At 35.2% G+C, this 23,043-nt stretch overlaps 1 protein-coding gene and 1 pseudogene across 9 annotated transcripts in view; both read left to right on the top strand.

Annotated features, from left to right (window-relative positions):
• MIS18BP1 (MIS18 binding protein 1) overlaps window positions 1–23,043 on the top strand; it is a 60,959-nt gene that overhangs the window by 29,701 nt on the left and 8,215 nt on the right. For 8 of the 9 annotated variants that reach the window (XM_045450875.1, XM_045450872.1, XM_045450877.1 and 5 more), the window contains 9 exons: window positions 491–564; window positions 2,358–2,488; window positions 4,769–4,856; window positions 5,839–5,996; window positions 6,631–6,782; window positions 7,260–7,356; window positions 9,849–10,716; window positions 19,916–20,088; window positions 20,860–21,020. In XM_045450875.1, the coding sequence (XP_045306831.1) occupies window positions 491–564; window positions 2,358–2,488; window positions 4,769–4,856; window positions 5,839–5,996; window positions 6,631–6,782; window positions 7,260–7,356; window positions 9,849–10,716; window positions 19,916–20,088; window positions 20,860–21,020 (1,902 nt within the window). The remainder of the gene's footprint in view (window positions 1–490; window positions 565–2,357; window positions 2,489–4,768; window positions 4,857–5,838; window positions 5,997–6,630; window positions 6,783–7,259; window positions 7,357–9,848; window positions 10,717–19,915; window positions 20,089–20,859; window positions 21,021–23,043) is intronic. The other variant, XM_045450880.1, reaches the window with a different exon arrangement.
• Window positions 10,723–15,372, top strand: LOC123583782 (annotated as a pseudogene).

Raw genomic sequence — 23,043 nt, 5'->3', positions numbered from 1 at the left:
GAAGTATAATTGATTTTGGATTGGAGAGCAAATTATTCAGTATAACCCCCATTCATTCTCCCTCTTTTCTGTTTCATTATATATAAGAGTTTTTACCTTATTACTATTAAAAAAAAATTTTTTTAATATTTATTTATTTTTGAGAGGGAGACAGAGAATGCGAGCAGGGGAAGGGCAGAGAGAGGGAGATACAGAATCCGAAGCAGGCTCCAAGCTCTGAGCTGTCAGCACAGAGCCTGATGCAGGGCTCGAACTCACTAACTGTGAGATCATGACCCAGGCTGTGGTTGGACACTTAACCGACTTAGCCACCCAGGCACCCCATGCCTTATTACTGTTTGAAATAGAATGTGATTCTCATATAGATGAGCAGTAAGGAATCATTTGCATTACTTATATGAGTTTTTCTTTTAATTTAATGTAAATTGATTTTGTAATATTTATGCTACAAGTAATACAGGGAATATATACTTCATTTTATGCTGATTAGGTGGTCCAACTACAGGAATGGATGATTAAAGTCATCAATAATAATACTGCTATATGTGTAGAAGGAAAATTGACGTAAGTATAACATTTCAATATTCTTATAAAATGTATAACAAAATAAGATACTCATGTATAAGAGCTTAAAGGAGATTGATGGAAAATAGCATCCTCCTACAAAACAAAAGACTTTCTAACAAGGTTACAGACTGAAGACAGGAAAGTAAAATGACTGTGCAGTACCTGACCATGTTGATTGTGAACAGCTTTCTTGGTTTTGCCTGTTAAGTTACTTTTAGAATAGTAACAGCTCAAATTTATATACACAGAGCTTTATTTTTTTTTCAGAGGTTCTAATAAGTGGACTGGTATTCTCTGCTTAATTATATATAGTTAGCTAATATTTACTACATGCATTTCAGTTCAGATTCTCACATGTAAATTGGGACAACCAGATTTAAATTACTGATCCAGAAAAGGAATCAGAATTATTTAAAACTTTGCCATACAGCTACATATTAGGTAATCATTGGCACTTTCTGGTTCTCCCTAATGCAAAAGTATCATCAGGTAAGTGGGCTTTGCCTAATTCTGCTACTCTCTTATCACCATTTCCTTTTTTTTGAAACCAATTTCTTAGTGGTACAATATTTGTAATAAAAGGTTGTAATAAAATAATACAGGATAGTGTTTTATGGAAACCAATTTGACAATAAATTTCATATATTATAAAAATAAATAAATAAATAAAATTAATGGAAGCTCTAAAAAAAATAAAAATAAAATAATACAGGATATTACTGGTCAGGGTACTTACCTAGAAGTTCGTAAGTTGATTATTTAAAATCTGCCTTCCCCACTCTATTTATGCTTGTCTTGTGCCCATTTCCTTAATATCAAAGAGACAGTCTATGTTGCCTTTGTTGGAATCCCTGTTGCTGCTATCTTCCAAGCTATATGACCTGGACAAGTTACTTATCCTTTTTCAGTTTCAGTCTCTTTCTCTGCGCAGTGGTGATAATAATATTACCCATTCTTGCGTTATTTTGAGTATTAAATTAATATTTGCAAGACTTGAAAACAGTGCTTTTAGAGTGCTATTTAAATGTTAGTTAAATAAAATAAAAAGGAACAAGATCACTGTATTAAAATAGTAGGAGTTTAACCCCATTTGACCAAATGAAAGGAACTTCACTGTCATATTATGCTTGTATTTAGTATGTTTATCTGATGAATTGGGAATGTTCAACATCTATCTAATACATCTTAAAGTTTTGTTCTTTCTGTTTTATATTCTTAGCATCATTTAAGGAAATAAGAAGAGTAGATCTATGGGTTAGTGATTTGATTCTGCAGTTTGTTTTTTTCCCAACTGGAACCTCTTTTTGGTACTTTTTAAAGAGGAAGGTAAAAACACTTGGCTGTGTAGTGAGGGTTAAAAAAAACCCGCAAGATTAGAGGGATCCAAACTATATAACTGCATGAAATCTAACAACAGTATAGGCTCTGAGGAGAGGGACAGGAAAATCATTCTTTGGAAAGTTGGCATCAGTTAAGATGAAGTTGCAGGCATTGTCAGCATCAGTTATTTAGAGAAGGCCCCTGCTTCCTTGATGAGGGTAAATTTTATATTAGTGGTTTGGTTTGGCCACAGTACAGTTTGGCACATATTCTGAGGATCACATTAGCAAGGTAGTTGAGTTCTGCAATGTTTGGCCCTCAGATGTTTTGTAATTAGATGAATAACACTGCTAATGTAGCTGGAGTGCAAATTTATTACTTTCTATTATAATTTGTATACTTATATATGTACATTGTGATTATTGGTAAAATGTGAATATTTTGGCCTTAACTACGCTATTTTCTCCTAGAGACATCACTAACATATATTGGCACAGTAATGTAATTATAGAACGGATTAAGCACAACAAACTTAAGACTTTATCAGGCAACATTTATATATTAAAAGGGATGATAGACCGGATTTCCATGAAAGAAGCAGGTAATGACTGACATTATTAGTTGATAAATTACTTTCAGTGAAGCAATTAACCATATTTCTAACTGATATATATGTTTTTACTCTTAATTAGGTGTTTTAAAATGATGAATCAATCAAAACTAAGTTTTAAAACAGAATTGACCACATTATGTAAAACTATTGTATGTGTTGGTCATTTTTCCCTGATTTAATCACCCTTATTGACAGTTTGAGTCAGTCTAGTGATTTTAAAAAGTTCATGTGAGATATTATAAGGCTATAATTTAACTAGTTTATTGAACCTCCCCAGTACAACCCCATTCCTGGTATAATCTAATTTTCTGTCTATGCTTGAACACGGTAATGTGGCTGAAGAAAAACACACCTGAGCATTCTACTTTAAGATGGTGATTACCAGCAAAAATTGTGGTCTCTTAGTGCCATTTGGTATCCTACCACATTTCCCTAATGCATTCACTCTCCCATCCTCCTTAGTGACTACTGCATATTTTTACAAATTTTCATTACCTCCTTTCTCCCACTCACAGGGGAGGTGGCAGGGAGGGGAGCACCTTAGCAATAGAAACAATCAGAAGAGAACTTCACCATCACCTAACTGACCTGCTTGCATCTATATCTGTTTTTGTTATGAATGAACTGTTCATGTTCTGTCTTTGTCAGCCTCGCCATTTGTACTCTATTTCTCATTTTTTCTCTTACTCAAGGATATCACTCTAGTAACTCTCCCTTCTCCTGTCAAAACAAAAACAAACAAAAAAGTCTTTTAACTCCACTTATTTCAGCCACTGTTTGCTCTTATTTACAGCAAAACAACTCAGAAGATTTGTTATATCTAATTCCTTGAATTCTTTCCCACTTTTAAAAAATTCTCTTTAATCATGCCTTAAACCCCAAATCTTTACCAAACAGCCCTTATCACAGTTACCGGTGGCCCCCACATTGTTAAATCCAATATATGTTTACTGCACTTAATCATACTTACCCCCTTTTAATTCCTTATTTGCCTTCTGGAACACCATATTCCAATTTTCATGCCACCTCACTTCCTGTTCCTTCTTAGTTTATTTGCTTATTTTGCTCTTTCTTCTTTGCCTCTGAATAATAGGATAGACTAAAGCTCTTTCCACACTCAGTGCTGTGTTGATTTCTTTTAGGCTTTAAATTTCATCTATATGATGACAAATGCCAAATTTATATCTCTTACCAAAAATACTCCTCAAGCCACCCAACTCATTTTCGTTGGTGGCTGCCCATTTCACATCTCCACTAGGATATCTACAGGCATCTCAAACTTCATGTGTCTAAAACCTGATCTCCCTGAAATCTGTTTAATGGTCTTCCCCCTTTCTTTGTTTCCAGTGGCTAGCCAGAATCCTTGGAGACATCTTAAATCCTGTTTCTCTCACACCCACATCTAGTGGGTAGGTACATCCTATTGGCATTACCTCCAAAAATATATCCAGAACCCAGGCCTCTGCTGACCTCTATGGTATATACCTCTCCCTTATCTTTTGTCTGAATGATTACAAAATCCTAACTAGTCTCGTTATTTCTTCACTTTTACTTCCACAGACTTCTCAAAATAGCAGCTAATACAGTCCTGTTAAAGTGAGTCAAATCCTGTGGCTCCTCTGCTCACAATCTTTATATAGCTTCCCATTTCACCCAAAGTCAAAGACTAGGTCATGAAGTAACCACAAGGCCTTATAATCTTTCATGTTCCTCCACTGTTCCTATTCCCTTCTGAAGAGCCTCCTAGTACTAGCCTTTCTTCACTCTGCTCCGTCTGCACTAATTTTTACAGACAGGCCAGGCACACACTTACCATAGCCTTTTGCTTTGTCCCTTTTGCTTCCAGTGTTTTAATCCCATGTTAAACTCACTACCTCATGTCCTTCAGAGCTTTACTCAAATGATGCTATTTCAGTAAGAACCTCTCTTTTAAAAGTGCAATCTGCTTCCCTTTCCTCCCTCAGCATAAATACACTAATACTCCTTGACCCATTAAGTGCATAATTTTTCTCCATAGCATTGATGACCATCTAACAAAAAAAAATGTATGTTTATTGGTTTGCTTTCTGTTTGACATGAAAAGGCAGGTTCCATGAAGGCAGGGATTTTTGTTTCATTTTGTTGACTGATGAATCCTTAGTATTTGTGGCTGTGCCTGGCGCACAGTTAGCAATAAGTGTATATATTTTTAATGACTTAGTGAACCAATTACATGTCTTTAAAATTTTTGGCTTTTAGGTAATTTTTTGTTTGTTTTTTGTTGAATAGGATATCCAAATTATCTCATAAGGAAGTTTATGTTTGGCTTTCCAGAAAAGTGGAAAGAGCATATTGATAATTTTCTAGAACAATTAAGGTAAAGTACTCCTTAACTTTTTAAAAACTAACTTTATTGAGGTATAATTTGCATTTGATAAAATGTGCCCATTTTGGGTATAAAATTGGAGGTTTTACAAATGTATCTTTTCATGTAACCAATGTAAATTGGTTTTTTCTTTTTTTTTTTTTTCTGCAAATGACAGTTTTGAAGTAGTTCGCTTGATCTTGGGTTTTTAGAAAGCAATAGTTTACTAGAATTTCTGTCATATGAAATAAATGTAAAAGGAAAATAACAGTGTTGACATTTCAGGAAGCATCCTCATACACCCACCCTTTGAGAGGGTGTACTTATTAAACATGAGTGTAAAGTTCTTGGTCCTTTTTCTTTCATTCATTCCTTCAGAAGTTAATATCAGTTGTTTAGCACACACTGTATTGGCACAGGGAAAGCAAAGAAAATTTGATTAATTCTTGCCCTTAAGGAACTCATAGGGGATACTGTGATACAAGTTAATTAATCATAGTACAATATAATAACTTAGAATGGGGGGGACAGTTTTTTCCTGTAAAGAGCCAGATAGGAAGTGTTTTTATGGGCATGCTGCCTCTATTGCAACTGTTCAACTCTGCCTTTGTAGCAGAAGAGCAGCCATAGACAGTAGTTGAATGAATGTGGTGGTGTGGATGAATGTGGTGAAATAAATAAAATTTATTTCCAAAAATAGGTAATGGCAGGATTTGTCCTGTAATTTTTTTACAGGATTAGCTTAAGTAGAGATGTAAGAGTGCATAGAGTAGGAAGCACTTGGGTTTTATTTGATTCTTTTGACTTAAGACCTTATACTTAAGTTCTTTGTGGGAGAAAGGGTAGAATCATGAAGACTTAAATAATGTAAGATTAAAGGTAATCTTTGCTGGGCGCATAAAACTTTATCTGAGGGGCTTTATTTAAATTTAGTTTTTTTGTTTTAGTTTTTTGAGATAAAAATTAAAGGAAAAATATTACACTTGTGTTTTAGGGCTTGTGAAAAGAAAGAGAGAAAGGCCAGACAAAAACAGAAAACTGGAAAATTTATCTCTGATGTACAAAAATCAGCGAAAAATAATGCAAGAGAAAACCAAACAGATGTTCTGCAAAGAGCCAGCACCACTTATGACATTGATTGTTGTCATTTGGGTATGTCTCTTCTTTTCTGCTGATATAGTGGCAAATTCTTACATGAGCTCCATATTTATCTGTTTATAGTTTATATTGTATTCAGTTTTTGACTTGTACTGCCTTGAAATTATTTTTTTAATACTTAAAAAACTGTAGTGCAGTCTGCTCATAGTCAGCATTCAGCTTTTTTTTTTTTTTTTTTTTTAAAGAGAAGGAGAGAGCACATGTGCCTGAACTGGGGAGAGGGGCAGAGTGAGGGAGAGAGAAAATCGTAAGCAGGCTCCACGCTCAGCACAAAGCCCAACACAGGTCTCGGTCCCACAAACCATGAGATCATGACCTGAGCTGAAATCAAGAGTTGAACGCTCAACCAACTGAGCCCACCCCAGGCGCCTGGATTTTTCTTTTTTTTTTTTTTTTTTTTTTTTTTGAATGTCCATTACTAGAAAGGTAGCTGGCAGAACTTTTTTGTGTTCACTCTTTGCCAAAACTATAATCTGACTAACATCCCATCGCACCCTCCCTGCTGGAAAAAAGTATGAACATTAACCTACAGCCCTTGCTAGATAATATTTTCGAAAGTGAATTCTTTAATATGGAAAGGCAGCTTATATATAATAATTTATTGAAATCTCCATCTTTGCACTCATAGAACTGAAAAATGGTAAGCGCAGGAGGTTGCCAGCAGCCCCAGAATTAAACGTGTGCCATGATAATTGCCAAAATAAACCACGATTAAGGCTCTCAGATGACCAAATGCATAATACTTGTCAAAATGGAGGAGAAAATGACTTAACTAATCAGGTAAACTTTTACTATACCCTATGATACGAAGAGTGATGGTGTGATGCTACTAAAAAGTTTTGGGACCAAATCAGAAATCATTTTGTTTGTTAAGTATCTGTTTGTTAAGTATCAGCTTAACAATCAGTTTGGCAATGTCTTGCTTGATATTTATTTTCTCAGTGTCTCATTGGGAAAGTGTAATCAGTAATAACCGAAAGGTTAGCTCTTAGAGTTAGGGTTAAAGTGTGTGTGTGTGTGTTTGCACCTAACAAATCACATGTATTAAATTTATAAGAGAAATATCTAAGATAGTGGATGCCCACATGGTTCTTCCAAAGCTCAGGCTCTGGCAAATGAGTTTCTAAATACCTCCACTAATGAAATTTGTAGAACGGCAAGTACCTAGATACTTGTATGCTTGATACATACTGTGAAAATGCTTGAGGTCATGTTTATAGATAGTAGTTGTTAAAAAGCTAACTTTTTGTTTTGAAGGAAATAATTGGAATGAAAGCATACGAAAAGTTGTCTTCAAAGAAACTTGAAAATTGTGAAAGAACAAATGAAAGGATAATTAAAAGTCAGAAGCAAGGTGATATATCTTTATTGGTTTTATAATAAGCATACAGCTCTTATTTGAAATGTTTTTAATATAATAAAAGTGATGTCTTAAATTTCCAAATCTAAAAATAGCAAACTAAGTATTACAGTCATTATAAATGTCTGGGGATTTTTTATTGTTTTGTTTTTTTTTTTTTTTAGAATTACTTTTTTTTTCTTTAAAGCATAATTAACATAGTGTTACTAGTTTCAGATGTACAATAGGGTTTTGCTTTTCTATACAGCATGATTTGCTGTAAAATCCATTACATTAGTAAAAAAATCCATTACATTACATACCATACATATTTACTTGTAGGTTTGCCTCCCTTAATCTTGGCACTAAATAATTTTTATTATTTATTTATTTATCTATTTAATTATTTAAACTGTATGTCCAACATGGGCTTAAACTCACGACCCCAAGATCAAGACTCACATGCTCTACCAACTGAGCCAGCCAGGCTTCCCTAATCTTTTTGTTAAAAACAGAATTGTATATCATTTTAAATATGCTTTTTGGAATGTTTAAAGGCTATGAATCTTTTTATGAAATTAATGCCATAGTTTAGCTATGTGTGAGTGTGGATTTCCAGTATGATTTCATTGAAATCCTATATGACAGATTTAAAGAACCTTTTCTTGACACATTAGCAAGTTTGAAATTTCATATTGAGTTAAATCCATCAGCTTAGTAGCATTTTTTTGTATTTCTTCTTATAAGTGGAAAGTAGTGAAAGTGAAGAACATTTATAAATGTTTAAAAGAAGTAGAGAGGAAGGCAATACTGTTTAGACTATCAGGATCATGTAACTTAGATTAAAGTATCCAGAATAGCTTGAATCTTCATTCAAATTATTTAATAAAATGAATAAAAATATTTTAAAAGTGATTTGTTCAAAATTAGAAATTTCAAAATTTTCAAATTTCCCATTAAACATTTGAGTCAGATTTATATGAGGAATTAAAAGAAAACACTTCCTTCACAAAGATAGATAATTCCATTGAGAAATCTTATAGAAACTTTGATTACCTTTTATCCGTACCACTTTTCCATGAATTATAATTTAGTGGCTTCTTTTCTCCCCAGCATTCAACATTACTCATCAGTCTTTAATTTTATCATTCATCTTGTAAAGTGGTACGTAACATGTGTAGGTCATTGAAGTATTTAACTAGGATGGTTGCTGTGACAATTTATAATTTGTACATATTTATAATTGTAATTGGATAATTTACAATTAGAAATTAAATTAGTTTGGTTTCTGGTTTCTTAAGTTTCAAATTAGAGAATTTCTCTCATTTTAATTTGCTTTCTTTAGTGACACAGTATAATAAATATTCTCAATTTCTAGTTTGCTTGTTATCCATGATACTTCATGGAGTTTGGGTGAATCAGCAGAAATGTCTTTCCACGGCCACCACTGGGGATGAGCATAGGGCCATACCTATCGAGTTCCATATTCTCCTAATTAGGATAGCTTCCATTCCGTATATTACATACCTAGTAAGGTTTTGCAACCTTACTGGTTTTCTTACGTCACCTAAATAAGATTTAACAAATACTGATTTATCATTTACTGTACATGTGAAAGACTCTGTACTAACTGCGAAAAAAAAAAAAGAAAAAGAAAAAAAGATTCCAAAAGCAAAAACAAAATTCATACCATTAAGGATTTTTTTTTTCAGTCTACTTCAAAGACAAATTTGTTAAGTATAATGCAAGGCACAATGTCAAACATGGCATTATTTAAAAGTATGCTGGAAAAAAAAAAAAAAAAAAAAAGAGGTTAGAGTGGGAGAGAGCCAAAGCATAAGAGACTGTTAAAAACTGAGAACAAACTGAGGGTTGATGGGGGGTGGGAGGGAGGAGAGGGTGGGTGATGGGTATTGAGGAGGGCACCTTTTGGGATGAGCACTGGGTGTTTTATGGAAACCAATTTGGACAATAAATTTCATATATTATAAAAATAAATAAATAAATAAATAAAAGTATGCTGGAAATTTGAAGGAGAGTTTTCATTCAATTGAGAGAATCAGGATAAAGTTTGTGGATTAGGTGGGTTATAGAATGGAACTGAAGCAGGTAGTGATTTGGTTTTTGAGTGAAGAAAACTTTCCATGTAGAATGATATTAGTGAAAAGTTGAGAATCAGGAAAACCGTGGTGTAGTAGACATAGAATTTGGTTCACATTTGAGTACAGTGAGAGATTAGAACTACATTGAAGGCCAGACAGAGGAGCTTATATGTACACTAAGTAGACTTTAAGAAGTCAAGGACTGGTTGGTATAAAAAATATGTTTACAATTGAAGGGGCAGTAATCTGAATCAACCGGTGCTTCTGAAAAACTAATAATGGCAGTAGTGTGTACAATGGAGTTTATGGAGAAAAAATATATATATTTTATTTTAGAAAAAAAAATTCTGTGCTTTGTAGCTAATTTGAGATTTTGATCTTTGGTTTTGTCTTATGAAATTAAAGAGAGAACTGAAGAATCGAATGTATCCATTGACATTCTGACCTTAAGGCAACCGTTTTTCTTGGACGAAGAAAGAAAATGTATGGCTCTTAATCCGAAGGAAGCTTATATTTTAATGACACCACTTAAATCTAAAAAAGTGATAGAACAAAAATGCATGAAGTATAATCTCTCTTATAGCACCATTAAAGCAGTTACAGATTTTGCAGTGCCAAAGCATCAAAAAGAAAGTAAATCAGACTTAAATGAAACTACCAGTTTGATCAGTAAGCCCACAAAAACCTTCAAAAATGCATTTGAGTTTAGTGAGGGCCATGAAAGTAAAAACAAGGAAGACTGCAGTGAATGTGATTTACTCACTGTCAACCAGAAAATCAAAATATCTAGTCCTAAAAAAGAACAAATGGTCACCTCTGACTTTAAGAAAAATGCAAGGTTGTTACCAAAATCGAAGAAAATAAAAAATGTGTCTATGTCATTTTACAAGCAGCAGTCCTCATCAGATTTGTCTAGTGAAGAGAGTGAAACAGAAAAGGGAATTAGAAGGAAAGCTGCAGTTGCTAAGAAAAATACAGCAAGAAATACTGAAGAAACAGTGGTTCACCTGAGGAAAAGCACAAGAAACACCACAAGGAAAATCCCAGTGATTTCTGAATCTGAAACTGAAGAAAGTGAAAGTGAATTTTATATCAAACAAAAGAAAGCTAGATGTTCTGCTAAAGAAAATCTTCAGAAGTCTGGTATCAGGAATGAGTTTCCAGTTATTGAGGCGATCAGATCTGATGAGACAAACAGGCATCCCTTTGAATGTTTTCCTGGTTTAATTCAGGATGAGGAATGGAATGAGAAGGAATTACAGAAACTTCATTGGTAAGTAGTTAGATTTGACTCTGAAATATCTAGAGTGGCCACACAACAGTTGAAGACCTAAAAATTCCAATAAAGGGCTGATTTAGTGACCTCTAATCATTAAAATGGAAAATATCCAAAAACACATGGAGAGAAATAACAATTTATACAAAGAATATAGGGAGAATACAGATAAAACTTCTAACTAGGTACTTTGTGGCCATCTCTACAACTTGCATATGAGCAAAGGAAAAGTTAACCTTCTTTTCTTTCCATTTAATATTTCAAGACAACTACCCTCCCCCTCAAGAAAAGGGTAACTGTGTGGGGGATGGATGTGTCATTTATCTTGATTGTGGTGATCATTTCCCCATGAAATGTATGTAAAGTGATCCCATGTACACTGTATACAGTATGATTTATTTGCCACTTATACCTTGGTGTGGAAAATATTTTAACATAGACAAATGCTGCTCTCCCAGATCTTCATATTTTAAGAAATATTTTATTGTTATTTTTTCTGTTTTAAAACCTTAAAGCTGAATTCAGACCTGCAGATTATTTAAGATGCTCTTTTCCCTGCATTTATAGAATAGAAATAGCCTCAAAAATTAGGTGATCCATCCAAGGTTTCATGGTTAGTGCTAGTAATAAACCAAGTATGACAAGAATTGGATTTGGCTGCATAGCCTTGACAAGCAGTTTGAGTAGTGCAGTAGCACTGGAAGCTAAAACATAGCTGAGCAATGAAGAGTGAGTGAAAGAGTAAAAACAACCTAGGTGGACAACACAAGAAATTGGCAGTGATAGAGGACAACAAAATGGATAGGTAATAGAAGAATGTGAAGATAAGGGAAGACATATGTTTGATTGCTTGTTTGTAAGAGGACTCATGCCAGAGTATGGTGGTGTGTTGATGTAAATGATCTAGTAGAAAGGAAGATGTGATTGATCAGAGTGAAGAGCATAGAAACATACTACATTCAGTGATTCACTTGCTTGAGTACTCCCTAACCTTATATTTGGAATTTATTTTCAGATCTACCTTCTTGAAACACTGTTCCTCAGGCATCTCTGTGCCACTATGCTCCTTTTTTAATTTCTTAAGTGTTCCTTCTCTGTCTTATTTTCAGGTAGTTAAGATAATTTTCCTTCTTCTCCATAGTTCTTGTTTTTGGATGCTTTCTTCCTATTATAATGTAGTCTTCAATGGTCTTTTCCTCCTATAGTTCTAACTTTACTCTTTGGACAGGGATTCCCAAATCTGTATCTCTAGTTCTAAATTCTTATATTTAGATTTTTATTTCCCTTTGCCTATTGGACATCTCTCTATAAATCTCATTTACAGAGATTCTCACTTAATATGTCAAAAACTAAACATTTTTTCCCTGCCTATCTACTTTGTCTGACATTCCTGATTCTGAAAATGGAATTATTTCAGTCAACTAGGTTTAAACTCCTTGATCATTATTGATACCTCAGGTAGCCTCTGTCCCCTGGCCCACTCCTGGGGGTGAGGGGGTTACCCCTTCCCAGTGTTTTTTATTCGTGTCTAACTTTGTAAAAAAATAAAAAATAATAAATGAAAAGTAAAAATTAAAAAATCTAATTCCCAAGGAACTATAGATTTTCCCACAGGACCATTCCATCTGCACCCTTTCTTGACACTACTTTTTTTCAGACTTTTAATGCCTGCCTACTTTAATGGAAGTAGCCTTGTATTTGTACTTTGTTGTTTTCATCTGGTGATCTGTTTTATATATCTTCAGATTCGTGTTTCTTTAAATTTTTTTTCAAGTTTTATTTATTTTTGAGAGAGAGAGCATGAGTTGGGGAGAGGCAGAGAGAGAGGGAGACACAGAATCTGAAGCACTCTCCAGGCTCTGAGCTGTCAGCACAGAGCTCGATGTGGGGCTCGAACTCACAGACTGTGAGATCATGACCTGAGCTGAAGTCAGACGCTTAACGGACTGAGCCACCCAGGCGCCCCTCTCCAGATTAGTTTTTGTGTTTTTTTTTTTTAATGTTTATTTATTTTTGAGACAGAGAGAGACGGAGCATGAATGGGGGAGAGTCAGAGAGAGAGGGAAACACAGAATCTGAAACAGGCTCCAGGCTCCTAGCTGTCAGCACAGAGCCTGACACGGGGCTCGAACCCACGGACCGCGAGACCATGACCTGAGCCAAAGTCCGACGCTTAACGGACTGAGCCACCCAGGCGCCCCTCTCCAGATTAGTTTTTGTGTTTTTTTTTAATGTTTATTTATTTTTGAGACAGAGAGAGACAGAGCATGAATGGGGGAGAGTCAGAGAGAGAGGGAAACACAGAATCTGAAACAGGCTCCAGGCTCCTAGCTGTCAGCACAGAGCCTGACACGGGGCTCGAACCCACGGACCGCGAGACCATGACCTGAGCCAAAGTCAGACGCTTAAGCGAGCCACCCAGGCGCCCCCAGGTTAGTTTTAATGTATAGTTGTGATTCTAACATCAGAAACCTTCACTGCATTCTTACTCATTTTCAAATTATATGGAGATCATTCTGCCTTAAATTGACAGCATATCATACTTTACCTTAATTATCTTTCCAGCTATCTCTCCTGTTGTTTTGTTATAGTAAAGGTTCTCAACCTTTACTGTATATCCATATCATCTAAGAAGATTATTTTAATACCTGAACTGCAAAGATTCCAGTTCCCAGTAAGATGAGGAAATCCAGGAATATGACTGAGCCACCCAGGCATTCCCAGAAAGACTAGAATTTTAAGTAACACTGAAGTGGGGGCAGATTTCCAGTTTTCCTCTGGTGTTCCTTAACCTAGATTAAGGCCACTTAAAAATTAGAAGTTGTTGCTGAGGCATGACTAAGAGAGTTCAAAGAAAAGCCTTATATTTTTGGCTTGAGGAAGAGGGAAGGGGACTACTAACACTCAGAAACAGTGAAAGAAATCCCCAGTTTTCTTTTTCTTTTCTCCTTTCTCTTATGGCCCACTCTGCATACAGTCCTGCAGGGGTAAAAATCACAGCAGCATATGGAGCCCATATGCACCTAAAACTCTGAAAGTAGGAAAACTTCTCTTCTGGAATATAGGACTCAGAAAGTATAGGGCAACTTGTGTTACATGTTTCTTTTTCTGTCTTTTGTGCTTGACACTGCAGAAAGATGCAGTTGTGTGATATGTACTCCAGAGTTGGGTAACTAAAGCCCTAGCTTTCTGCCAAAGAACCAAAAACAGGAATCCTGGGGAACTAAAAGTTGCAAAGGGAAAATCTAGGGAAAACAACCTTATATAAAGTTGTTTATGAATTTTAGATCTCACTCCTGAGTTGAGCATTTAAGGATTTGATCCTAAACAGCATACCCAAGACTGACAACTGAACTAAGAGGTAGACTGGCCCCCAGTTTCCAAGCCAGCCACTCAGTGTCTCCTACACAGAATATTTTAATATCACTGCAAAACTTTAAAAATGGAACTGATACTGAAACTGCAACCACAGAAAACTGACTAGAATTTATAGTTGTTACAACCAGATTGATTGCCTGCTAAAACAAAAATATTAACATTCTCCATAGGATATAAAGATGACCCAGAGTTTTACAGTATTTTTAAATGCCTAGGAAATAATCCAAAATTAGTCAGTATATGAAGACCCAGGAAAATTTTTAACTCTCATAGGAAAAAAAAGAACAGATGCCATTGCTAGGATGACACAGGTGTTGAAATTATCTGACAAGATTCTGAAGCAGGTATATAAAATTGCTTCAGAAAAAAAGGCTGACAAGATGGCAGAAGTAGAGCAGAAGAAGAAGCGCACCTTCCCATAAGTTCTCATACCACGGTGTGGATCTAGACCAGCTGCTGGACGCGTCTTACAAGCCGTTGATGCAGCTGTATGGGGCTGTGCAGTGGTGGCAGCTGAATGGAAGTTTGCAGGGGAAGCCTCAGAAGGATGCTCTCCCCATGGAGAAGTCCGAGGTGGTTAAGAAGCACCTGTGGAACATGATCGTCCTGCCCAAGGTGGTGGGCAGTGTGGTGGCTGTCTACAATGCCAAGACCTTCAACCAGGTGGAAATTAAGCCCAAGGTGACTGACCACTACCTGGGCAAGTTCTTCACCACCTACAAGCCTTTAAAGCAGGACAGGCCTAGCATCTGGGCCACCTACTCCTCCTGTTTCATCTCTCCCAAGTAGCCTGTTTAGCCAATAAAGACACAGACTTCTCTAGTCAAAAAAAAAAAAGAAAAAAGAAAAAAGAAAACTCCAGGAACCAAGAGCATACATTCTTGAAAAGAACAGAAATTTAGAAAATCTCAGAGAGAAATAGAAGATAAAAAGAAGGATCAAATGGAAATTTTAGAACTGGAAAAATAGGATAATCAAAATATAAAACTTACTAGATAGGCTCAATAACAGAATGGAGAGGACAGAGGAAGGAGGCAGTCAGTATCAGGTATGAAGGAATAGCAAGAGAAATGGTATCTGGATATATAATAGATTGTTCTCTTGAGTTCTTTAAAATGTTTAATGGCTGAAAGCAAATACTAACATTGTATGGTGGGGTTTTCAATATATGTAAATTTAATACATAACAACATAAAGAAGAATGGAGAAGATGGTAAATTTTTACATTCCACTTGAAGCAGTAAAAAACTTATGTAGTAATCACTAGAGCAACTACTAAAATACAGTAAAATACTGTTAAGTATGTTTGTAGTAATCACTAGAGCAACTACTAAAAACTACAAAGATTTTTTTTTTTTAATTTTAAAAAAAAAAATTTTTTTTTCCACGTTTTTATTTATTTTTGGGACAGAGAGAGACAGAGCATGAACGGGGGAGGGGCAGAGAGAGAGGGAGACACAGAATCGGAAACAGGCTCCAGGCTCTGAGCCATCAGCCCAGAGCCCGACGCGGGGCACGAACTCACGGACCGCGAGATCGTGACCTGGCTGAAGTCGGACGCTTAACCGACTGCGCCACCCAGGCGACCCTACAAAGATTTTTTTTATATACAATAGATAAAATACTAAAAAAAAAAAAAAAAAAAAGAATACAGAAAAGAAATAGAGAAATAGGAAACAAAACAGAAAGCAAATAAAATGGTTGACCTGAATCCAAACATTATGTTAGAGATCTAAATGCACCATTTAAAAAACAGATTGTCGGAATGAATTTAAAAACATTCCATTTTATTACCATGTAAAAGAAACTCACTTCAAATATGAATAGATAAGTTACAAGTAGAAGGGTAGAAAAACACCATGCACACTCATAGCTGGAGTGGCTGTACCCTATCAAAGATTTCAGTACAAAGAAAATTATCAAGGATAAAGAACATTACAAAATGATAGAACTGTGAGTTCACCAGGAAGAGAGCAATCCTAAATGTATATGCACCGAACCCTCAAAATACATGAATTAAAATCTGACATAACTAAAAGGAAACAACTGAACTGAAAAGTTAAAACTACATTTATAGTTGGAAACTTCAATGCTTTTCTCTTGTAATGGTTGACTAGTAGACAAAACTAGCAAGGATACAAGAACTGAACACCACCATCAACCAACTATCTAATCAACATTTCTGTAACATTCCATTCAACAATAGGGAAAGAAATACATTTTTTTTCCCAAGGGTAGATGGATCATTCACCAGATAGAACATTGACTAGGTCACAAAACAAACCTTAACAAATTTAAAATAACTGAAGTCATACAGAGGGTATTCTCTCATCACAGTTGAATTAAACTACAAATCAATAAAAGAAAAATCAAAGGAACATTTCCAAGCAGTTGAAAGTTAAATAACACATTTGTGAATAATCCATGGGTCAAAAAGGACAAAGTCTCAAGAGAAAAAAAAAATGCTGAACAGAAATGAAAATATATCATAATTTGTGGTGTGAGCACAGGAGTTCACAAACAACTTTATATGGTGGTTTTATAGAGCTCAGTTCTGTTGGTTTCCATGGAACTTTCTACATAAACCATGGTACACTCTTAAATGAATGGGCGACTGTGTAATAAAAAGTAAGAACTATCGGTGTGTGTAACAACTTGAATGAATTTTAAAGGCATTATGCCAAGTGAAAAAAGCCAGATCAAATGGTTACATACTGTATGATTCCATTTATATCACATTCTGGAAAGAAAAAACTAAGAAAAGAGATCAGCAATTGCTGGTGATTATAGTGGTGGACAACAACAAAGAGGATGCACTAGGAATTTTTTTCAGTGTAATGGAACAGTTCTGTATCCTAACTGTGATCATGGCTCTACAAATCTGTTTATCCATTAAGATTCATAGAACCATATGCAAAAAGACCATTTACTGTATGTTAACTTAAAAAAAAAATATGTTAAGGTGCCTAGACTGCATACTACTAAAATATTTAGATATGGCGAGCTTGGGTTTGGGCTCTCTAGTTTTTTCAAAGCTCTAATCTGCAGCCGTTCCTTTGAAATTTACCATACTATAAATATGAACTACTGTCTATTCCCTAACCTTATGTCCTGTCTCCTCATCTTCATTTCTTTGTCAATACTGTTGCCTCATTTTCAACTGTTATATTTTATTCATCCTTCAAATTTTCCCTCACATATCAGTCACCTCTTCCCTGTAACCTTTCTTTGTCATCACATATTCCTGCTACCCACTCAATTGGGATATAATGCTCCTTTTTTTAACATAAAGTAATTCTAATCCTGACTGCACAGCAGAACAATCACCTGAGGAACTTCTGAAAAATGTGAAGTGTTGCCAATGCAAACCTACTAAATTGAAATCTTAAGGGACTGACTTTACGAATCTGTTTACTTGTTTTACTGCCTTATTTGCTTGCTCGTACTTTTTTTTTAATGTTCATTTAGTTTTGAGAGAGAGAGACTAAGCGTGAGCAAGGGAGGGACAGAGATAGAGACACAGAATCTGAAGCAGGCTCCAGGCTCCGAGCTGTCCACACAGAGCCCGATGTGGGGCTCAAACTCAGGAACCACAAGATCATGACCTGAGCTGGAGTCGGACACTTAACCTTGACTGAACCACCCAGGTGCCCTGCTTGCTTGTACTTCTGATCTAAACTCCAGTGACTCTGAGTTGCAGCCCAGTTTTGTACTCATCATGCTTATAACGTAGTTAGCAAATAATCCGTCTTAAGTTTAGGAGAATATAGATCAGGGAAATCTGACTTAGCTTAAGCAGATACTTGAACTAAGATCTGAAGGACAAATAATTATTTAAGCCAAATTTCCATGATAAGTTCATTTGAAATAAAACAGCAGTAAAAGTGGATAGGAGGAAAACACATTTAGAAATCCTAAAAGAAGGCCAAAATAAGTGGAGTACAGAAAATGAGGGACGAACAGTAAGGGATGAGACTAGAGAGACCAGAACAATGAAAGTCATATTAAATGCTTTGGTTTTCATGCTAGGGAATTATAAAAGCAAGTTGCTTTTTTCTTCCTCTGTCACCTATGAAAGCAAGTTTTAAGTAGAATTGGAGTGACATGACTATATTTGCCTTTAAAAATTATCTAGGATAAACTAGAGATGTGTTAATTAGACTAATTTCTCATTAAATGCATTAAGTATTTTTATTTTTTAATTTTCTTAATGCTTATTTATTCATGAGACAGAGACAGAGTGTGAACAGGGGAGGGGCAGATAGAGAGGGAGACACAGAATCTGAAACAGAGTCCAACGTAGGGCTCGAACCCACGAACTGTGAGGTCATGACCTGAGCCGAAGTGGGACGCTTAACCAACTGAGCCACCCAGGTGCCCCGCATTAAGTATTTTTATCATGAAAAATAGTCCTAGCAGTTCTACACTTGCAAATTAATGATGTACACAAATGGAAAACAATGTACACAAATGGAAGCTTGAGCCTCCATATCCTTTTAGTTCTCCTCTTTAGAACACCTGTAGAATGATTATGTGCAAAAGAGTAGAGCATTCATTAACAATAAGTATTTGTCTTCCTTTTATACATGGAATGAGTGGTATTCTGTAGTCACCTGGTACCCATTCACAAGATCAGATTCACACAGATTTACAAGTAAATTTATTAATACCCTAACTCATCACTTCCTAATTATTTTACTAAATTTTATTATTGTTATATATGCCTTAAGTTCTTCACATCATTTGTGTCTGTATGGTGGAAATTCTGTATAATTGTGTCCCATCACACATTTCTTATTCCACATTCAGAGACATCATGTTGGTAGCTTGAAATCAGCCACAATAGTTATTTACAATATGGAAATTGGCAAACACTACAAATAAGGACTATTTCAGTGAGAGCTGATTTTAAAAATTTACCAGCATAATAACGCTGCATAGGTTAATTAGATCTTTTCTGGCTGAACTGCCAGCTTAACTGCAATATGTAAAATATATTTGGGAGGGAGGGGAGCAGAAATACATGTACCAGTTTCTAAATATTTACAAATAAACTTTAGAATGTAACTCATTTGTTAAGTTAGATGACAACCTTATATTGACTAACGGTTTTTTTCTCTTTCAGTTTTCATTTCCCTCAATTATATATAAAACATCACATTCTGTAAATTATAATAGAGTGAAAGCAAGAATAATACTTTTAAAAAAAGTTTGTTTTGAGAGAGCCTGTGTGCACTAGTGGGGGAGGGCAGATAGGATGTGAGAGGATCCTAAGCTGACAGCATAGAGTTCTACATGGGGCTTGATCCCATGAATTGTGAGACCATGACCTGAGCTGAAACTGAGTTGGACGCTTAACCAACTGAGCCATCTAGGTGCCCCATGAATAACACTTTTTAATAAGAATTTATAACCTAGAGTATATAGGAACTAAGAGCTCATTTTCCAATATACTTAGCACCAGCAAGGTTTGAGCAACATTGTTGAAAAGTTAGTCATGCTAGAGTCCCCCAGAAGATCAAATCACTGATAGGTGGACTTAGGAAAAAGATGTTGAAAGAAAGACCTGGGATGATTGTTCAGGTTTCATAGAATACAACAAAATAGAAGGTATCTACTCGATATGTAAAATTACACCTTTATATTTTAAGCACTCAAGTAAGTTACTGAGTGGAAATAATAGTATCGTCTTTTCAAACAGTTATCTAGAATGATTCCTTTAGCTGAATAAATCTCATTGGTTTAGTGGTATGCATTCAGGAGGTTGTTTTTATTGATTTGAATTTCTGGTTCTTTAACTGGTTTTGGTCTTCCATAGTGCTTTTGCATCTTTTCCAAAGCACAAACCTGGTTTCTGGTCAGATGTAGCAATGGCTGTAGGTTCTCGATCTGCTGAAGAATGCCAGAGGAAATACATGGAAGACCCCGGAGGAAAAGAATCCCAGAAACCTGTCACTAAGAAAAAACCAGTTAATCCCAAAGGCCAAAATGGTAATCTTTATAAATTGTTTTTGCCTAGTTCTCAGTATTGATTTCTGATCAGTCACTAGATGTATTTTATATTTATCTATGTATCATCTTATAGGTGTTTTCTCAAAATGTTAAAACTGGAAAGAACTATAAAGGTCATTATTTAATTTTTAAGTCTTATCTAGACAGTTACTTCTATCAATAGTAGCCTTAGCAGCCTTGTGCTTTGAGTTTGTTCTAGGAAACTAGATGCAGTTAGTTAGATATGCAGTTAGATCCAAAGATTCCAATATCTGGATTATTGTTCAAAGAGTCTATTGTAATCTGAGGCCACTTGGGAAAGACCTTCTAGAAATTCATAATAAAATTCAAAATAAATTTAGTTTTTGTACTCTCCAGGAGTACGCATTCCTGCTCAGGGTTTATGACAGGGCTTGTACTAAGCTTTAGAGCATATCCTATCCCTACCCTAATCCAGTAAGGTTTATATTTTTGCAAAATCAATAAATTAGGCATTCAGCAAGGGGAATATGGGAGGTAACCTTTCTCACAGGGTATAGAACTTTTTCACCTCACACTGGCTAATCTTATGTAGTTTCTTCATGAGTATCTTGTGGGCTAGTCATACTGCATAGATCCCAGTATAGAAAAAATCATTTGCTATATAGGAGATTTACTAATAGTAGATGAGTATACTTAATACAGATAAACAGTTTAGGTTTTGTAAAGTCTGTTAACTTTAAAGCACTTACTATAAATGAATCCTTATCAAAATGTTTGCTAACTCTTAAGGCAAAATGGGTGATGCTGATAAGAAGCAAATGATTAAGATAACTGCCAAAGTGGGAACTCTTAAAAGGAAGCAGCAAATGAGGAATTTTCTGGAACAGTTGCCAAAAGATGATCATGATGATTTTTTCAGTACAACACCTTTGCAGAACCAGAGAGTAGTGGTAAGAGTCTTAAATGCATGAAATAATTGCTCTCTTTATATTGACTTTTAACATCTTTCATTTTTATATATGGTTAGTGTTCATCCCTAGTATTTATGCCAAGGATTGATAGCCTATACAGACATCACCCAAAATGTACTGTAGGAAGCATTCTGCCAGTACATGCTGTTCTCATCAGTGTAATGGTTGTAGAGCCAAATTGAAAACCCAGAAATAGGCTAAACGTCTATATTTAAAATTTCGTATGTAATGAGGCAAATTTAAAAAGGTGATGGGGCACCTGGGTGGCTCAGTCAGTTAAGCATCTGACCCTTGATCTCAGCTCAGGTCTTGATCTCAGGGTCATGATTTCAAGCTCCACATTGGGCTTGGCACTGGGCATGAAGCCTACTTAAAAACAAAAAAAAAAAAGGTGGTAAGAAAAGATTATTACCTACTCTATAGTAAATTCAATGGAAGGATTAGATGACAGCACGAAGTTGACATTTGAATGTATAAAATAATTTTTGTAGTATGAAAATCGTACAACTAAAAACTTCAATTGGGGAAAAATATTTACAACAAATAAAGAATGCTTATAATATGAAGAACTCATTCAGATGTTACTGGAATACTAAAAATTGTCAAGATCACAGGGGAAAAGTGGGCAAGAAAATATTTTAAAGGCTGAATGAATACTTGGAAAAGTGGTTAGTTAATACTGGCTAGCAATTGGAGGAAAACAAAGTAAATCATATGTATATATTCTAAATTACAGAATCTTTTACAAAAAAGTTAAAATTTCCATAACAAAAAGCAGTGGAAACTTTGAAATAGTCATACATCAGTGGATGTATAAGTGAATCATCCCTTTTGTAAAGCATCATGGCAATATTTGAGAGCCATAAGATTAATTCTGTTCATGGAAATTTATCCTAAGAAGTTCAAAAGAAGCCAAAAGTCTCCACAAAGACCTTCATTTCAGGTTTATCTTTACAGCAAAAAACTGGAAGCAGCCTATATCCAATAAGGATGTTCTTCATAAATGGTCAAATACAATATAAAGTACAAATTTGAGACTATTTCTAGAATATAAATATAAATGTTAAGAATATTAAGGTTAATGCAAAAATGGATAGATATAGACAACTGATAGAAGTATAAAATCTTTTAGTGAGCTAACCTTCAGGGATAATTTTTTAATTTACTCATTTAATATATTTTTTTAACTTTATTTATTTTGAGAGAGAGTGAGCAAGCACACAGGGGCAAGGGAGGGGCAGAGAGAGAGAATCCCAAGCAGGCTCTGTGCTGGCAGGTGAAGCCCAATGCAAGGACTTGATCCCACAAACTGTGAGATTATGACCTGAGCTGAAATTAAGGATTGGATGCTTAATGAACTGAGCCACCCAGGTGCCCCTCATTTCTTAATATTGTTACATTATCTCCAATATTAAAAGGCTACACAAATGCTTTAAGAATTTAGTAACATCATTATCTAGGCTCCTTTTGCCTACACAGGTTGTAAAGGGAGATCTCTAAAGGAGCCAGCTGAGTCTCTTACTGTGTTCCCTGCATAACAACCATGGTCCTTTAGAGGTTATATCCTTTATATAATTCTACCATCATTTCAGGTTTTATATATGTTTTGGCTTAAATGCAATAGTAGCGACATTTTAAAAACAAAAATAATAAAACGTAGAAAGCAATGAAGTAAGTTCATTTTCTGTGGGATAAATCCGCTTTTTCTAATGTTTTGATGTAAACTTGGATAAAATCTTAATGATTGAATTGCTGTTTACTAGAAATATATATACACAAAAGTTTAATACTTGCTCGAGTTCCCATAACATTCAGTGAATTAATTCTGTTTTGTTCTGATTACACAAAGGTAAGCAAACCATGACCCATGGATCAAATCCGGTGGACCACATTTTCTTTTTTTTTTTTTTTTTTTTTTTTTTTTTTTAAATTTTTTTATTTTCAACGTTTATTTATTTTTGGGACAGAGAGAGACAGAGCACGAACGGGGGAGGGGCAGAGA

The sequence above is a fragment of the Leopardus geoffroyi genome, chromosome B3 (assembly GCF_018350155.1).
Source record: "Leopardus geoffroyi isolate Oge1 chromosome B3, O.geoffroyi_Oge1_pat1.0, whole genome shotgun sequence".
Lineage (NCBI taxonomy): Eukaryota > Metazoa > Chordata > Mammalia > Carnivora > Felidae > Leopardus > Leopardus geoffroyi.
This window is presented reverse-complemented; position numbering and strand designations above follow the sequence as displayed.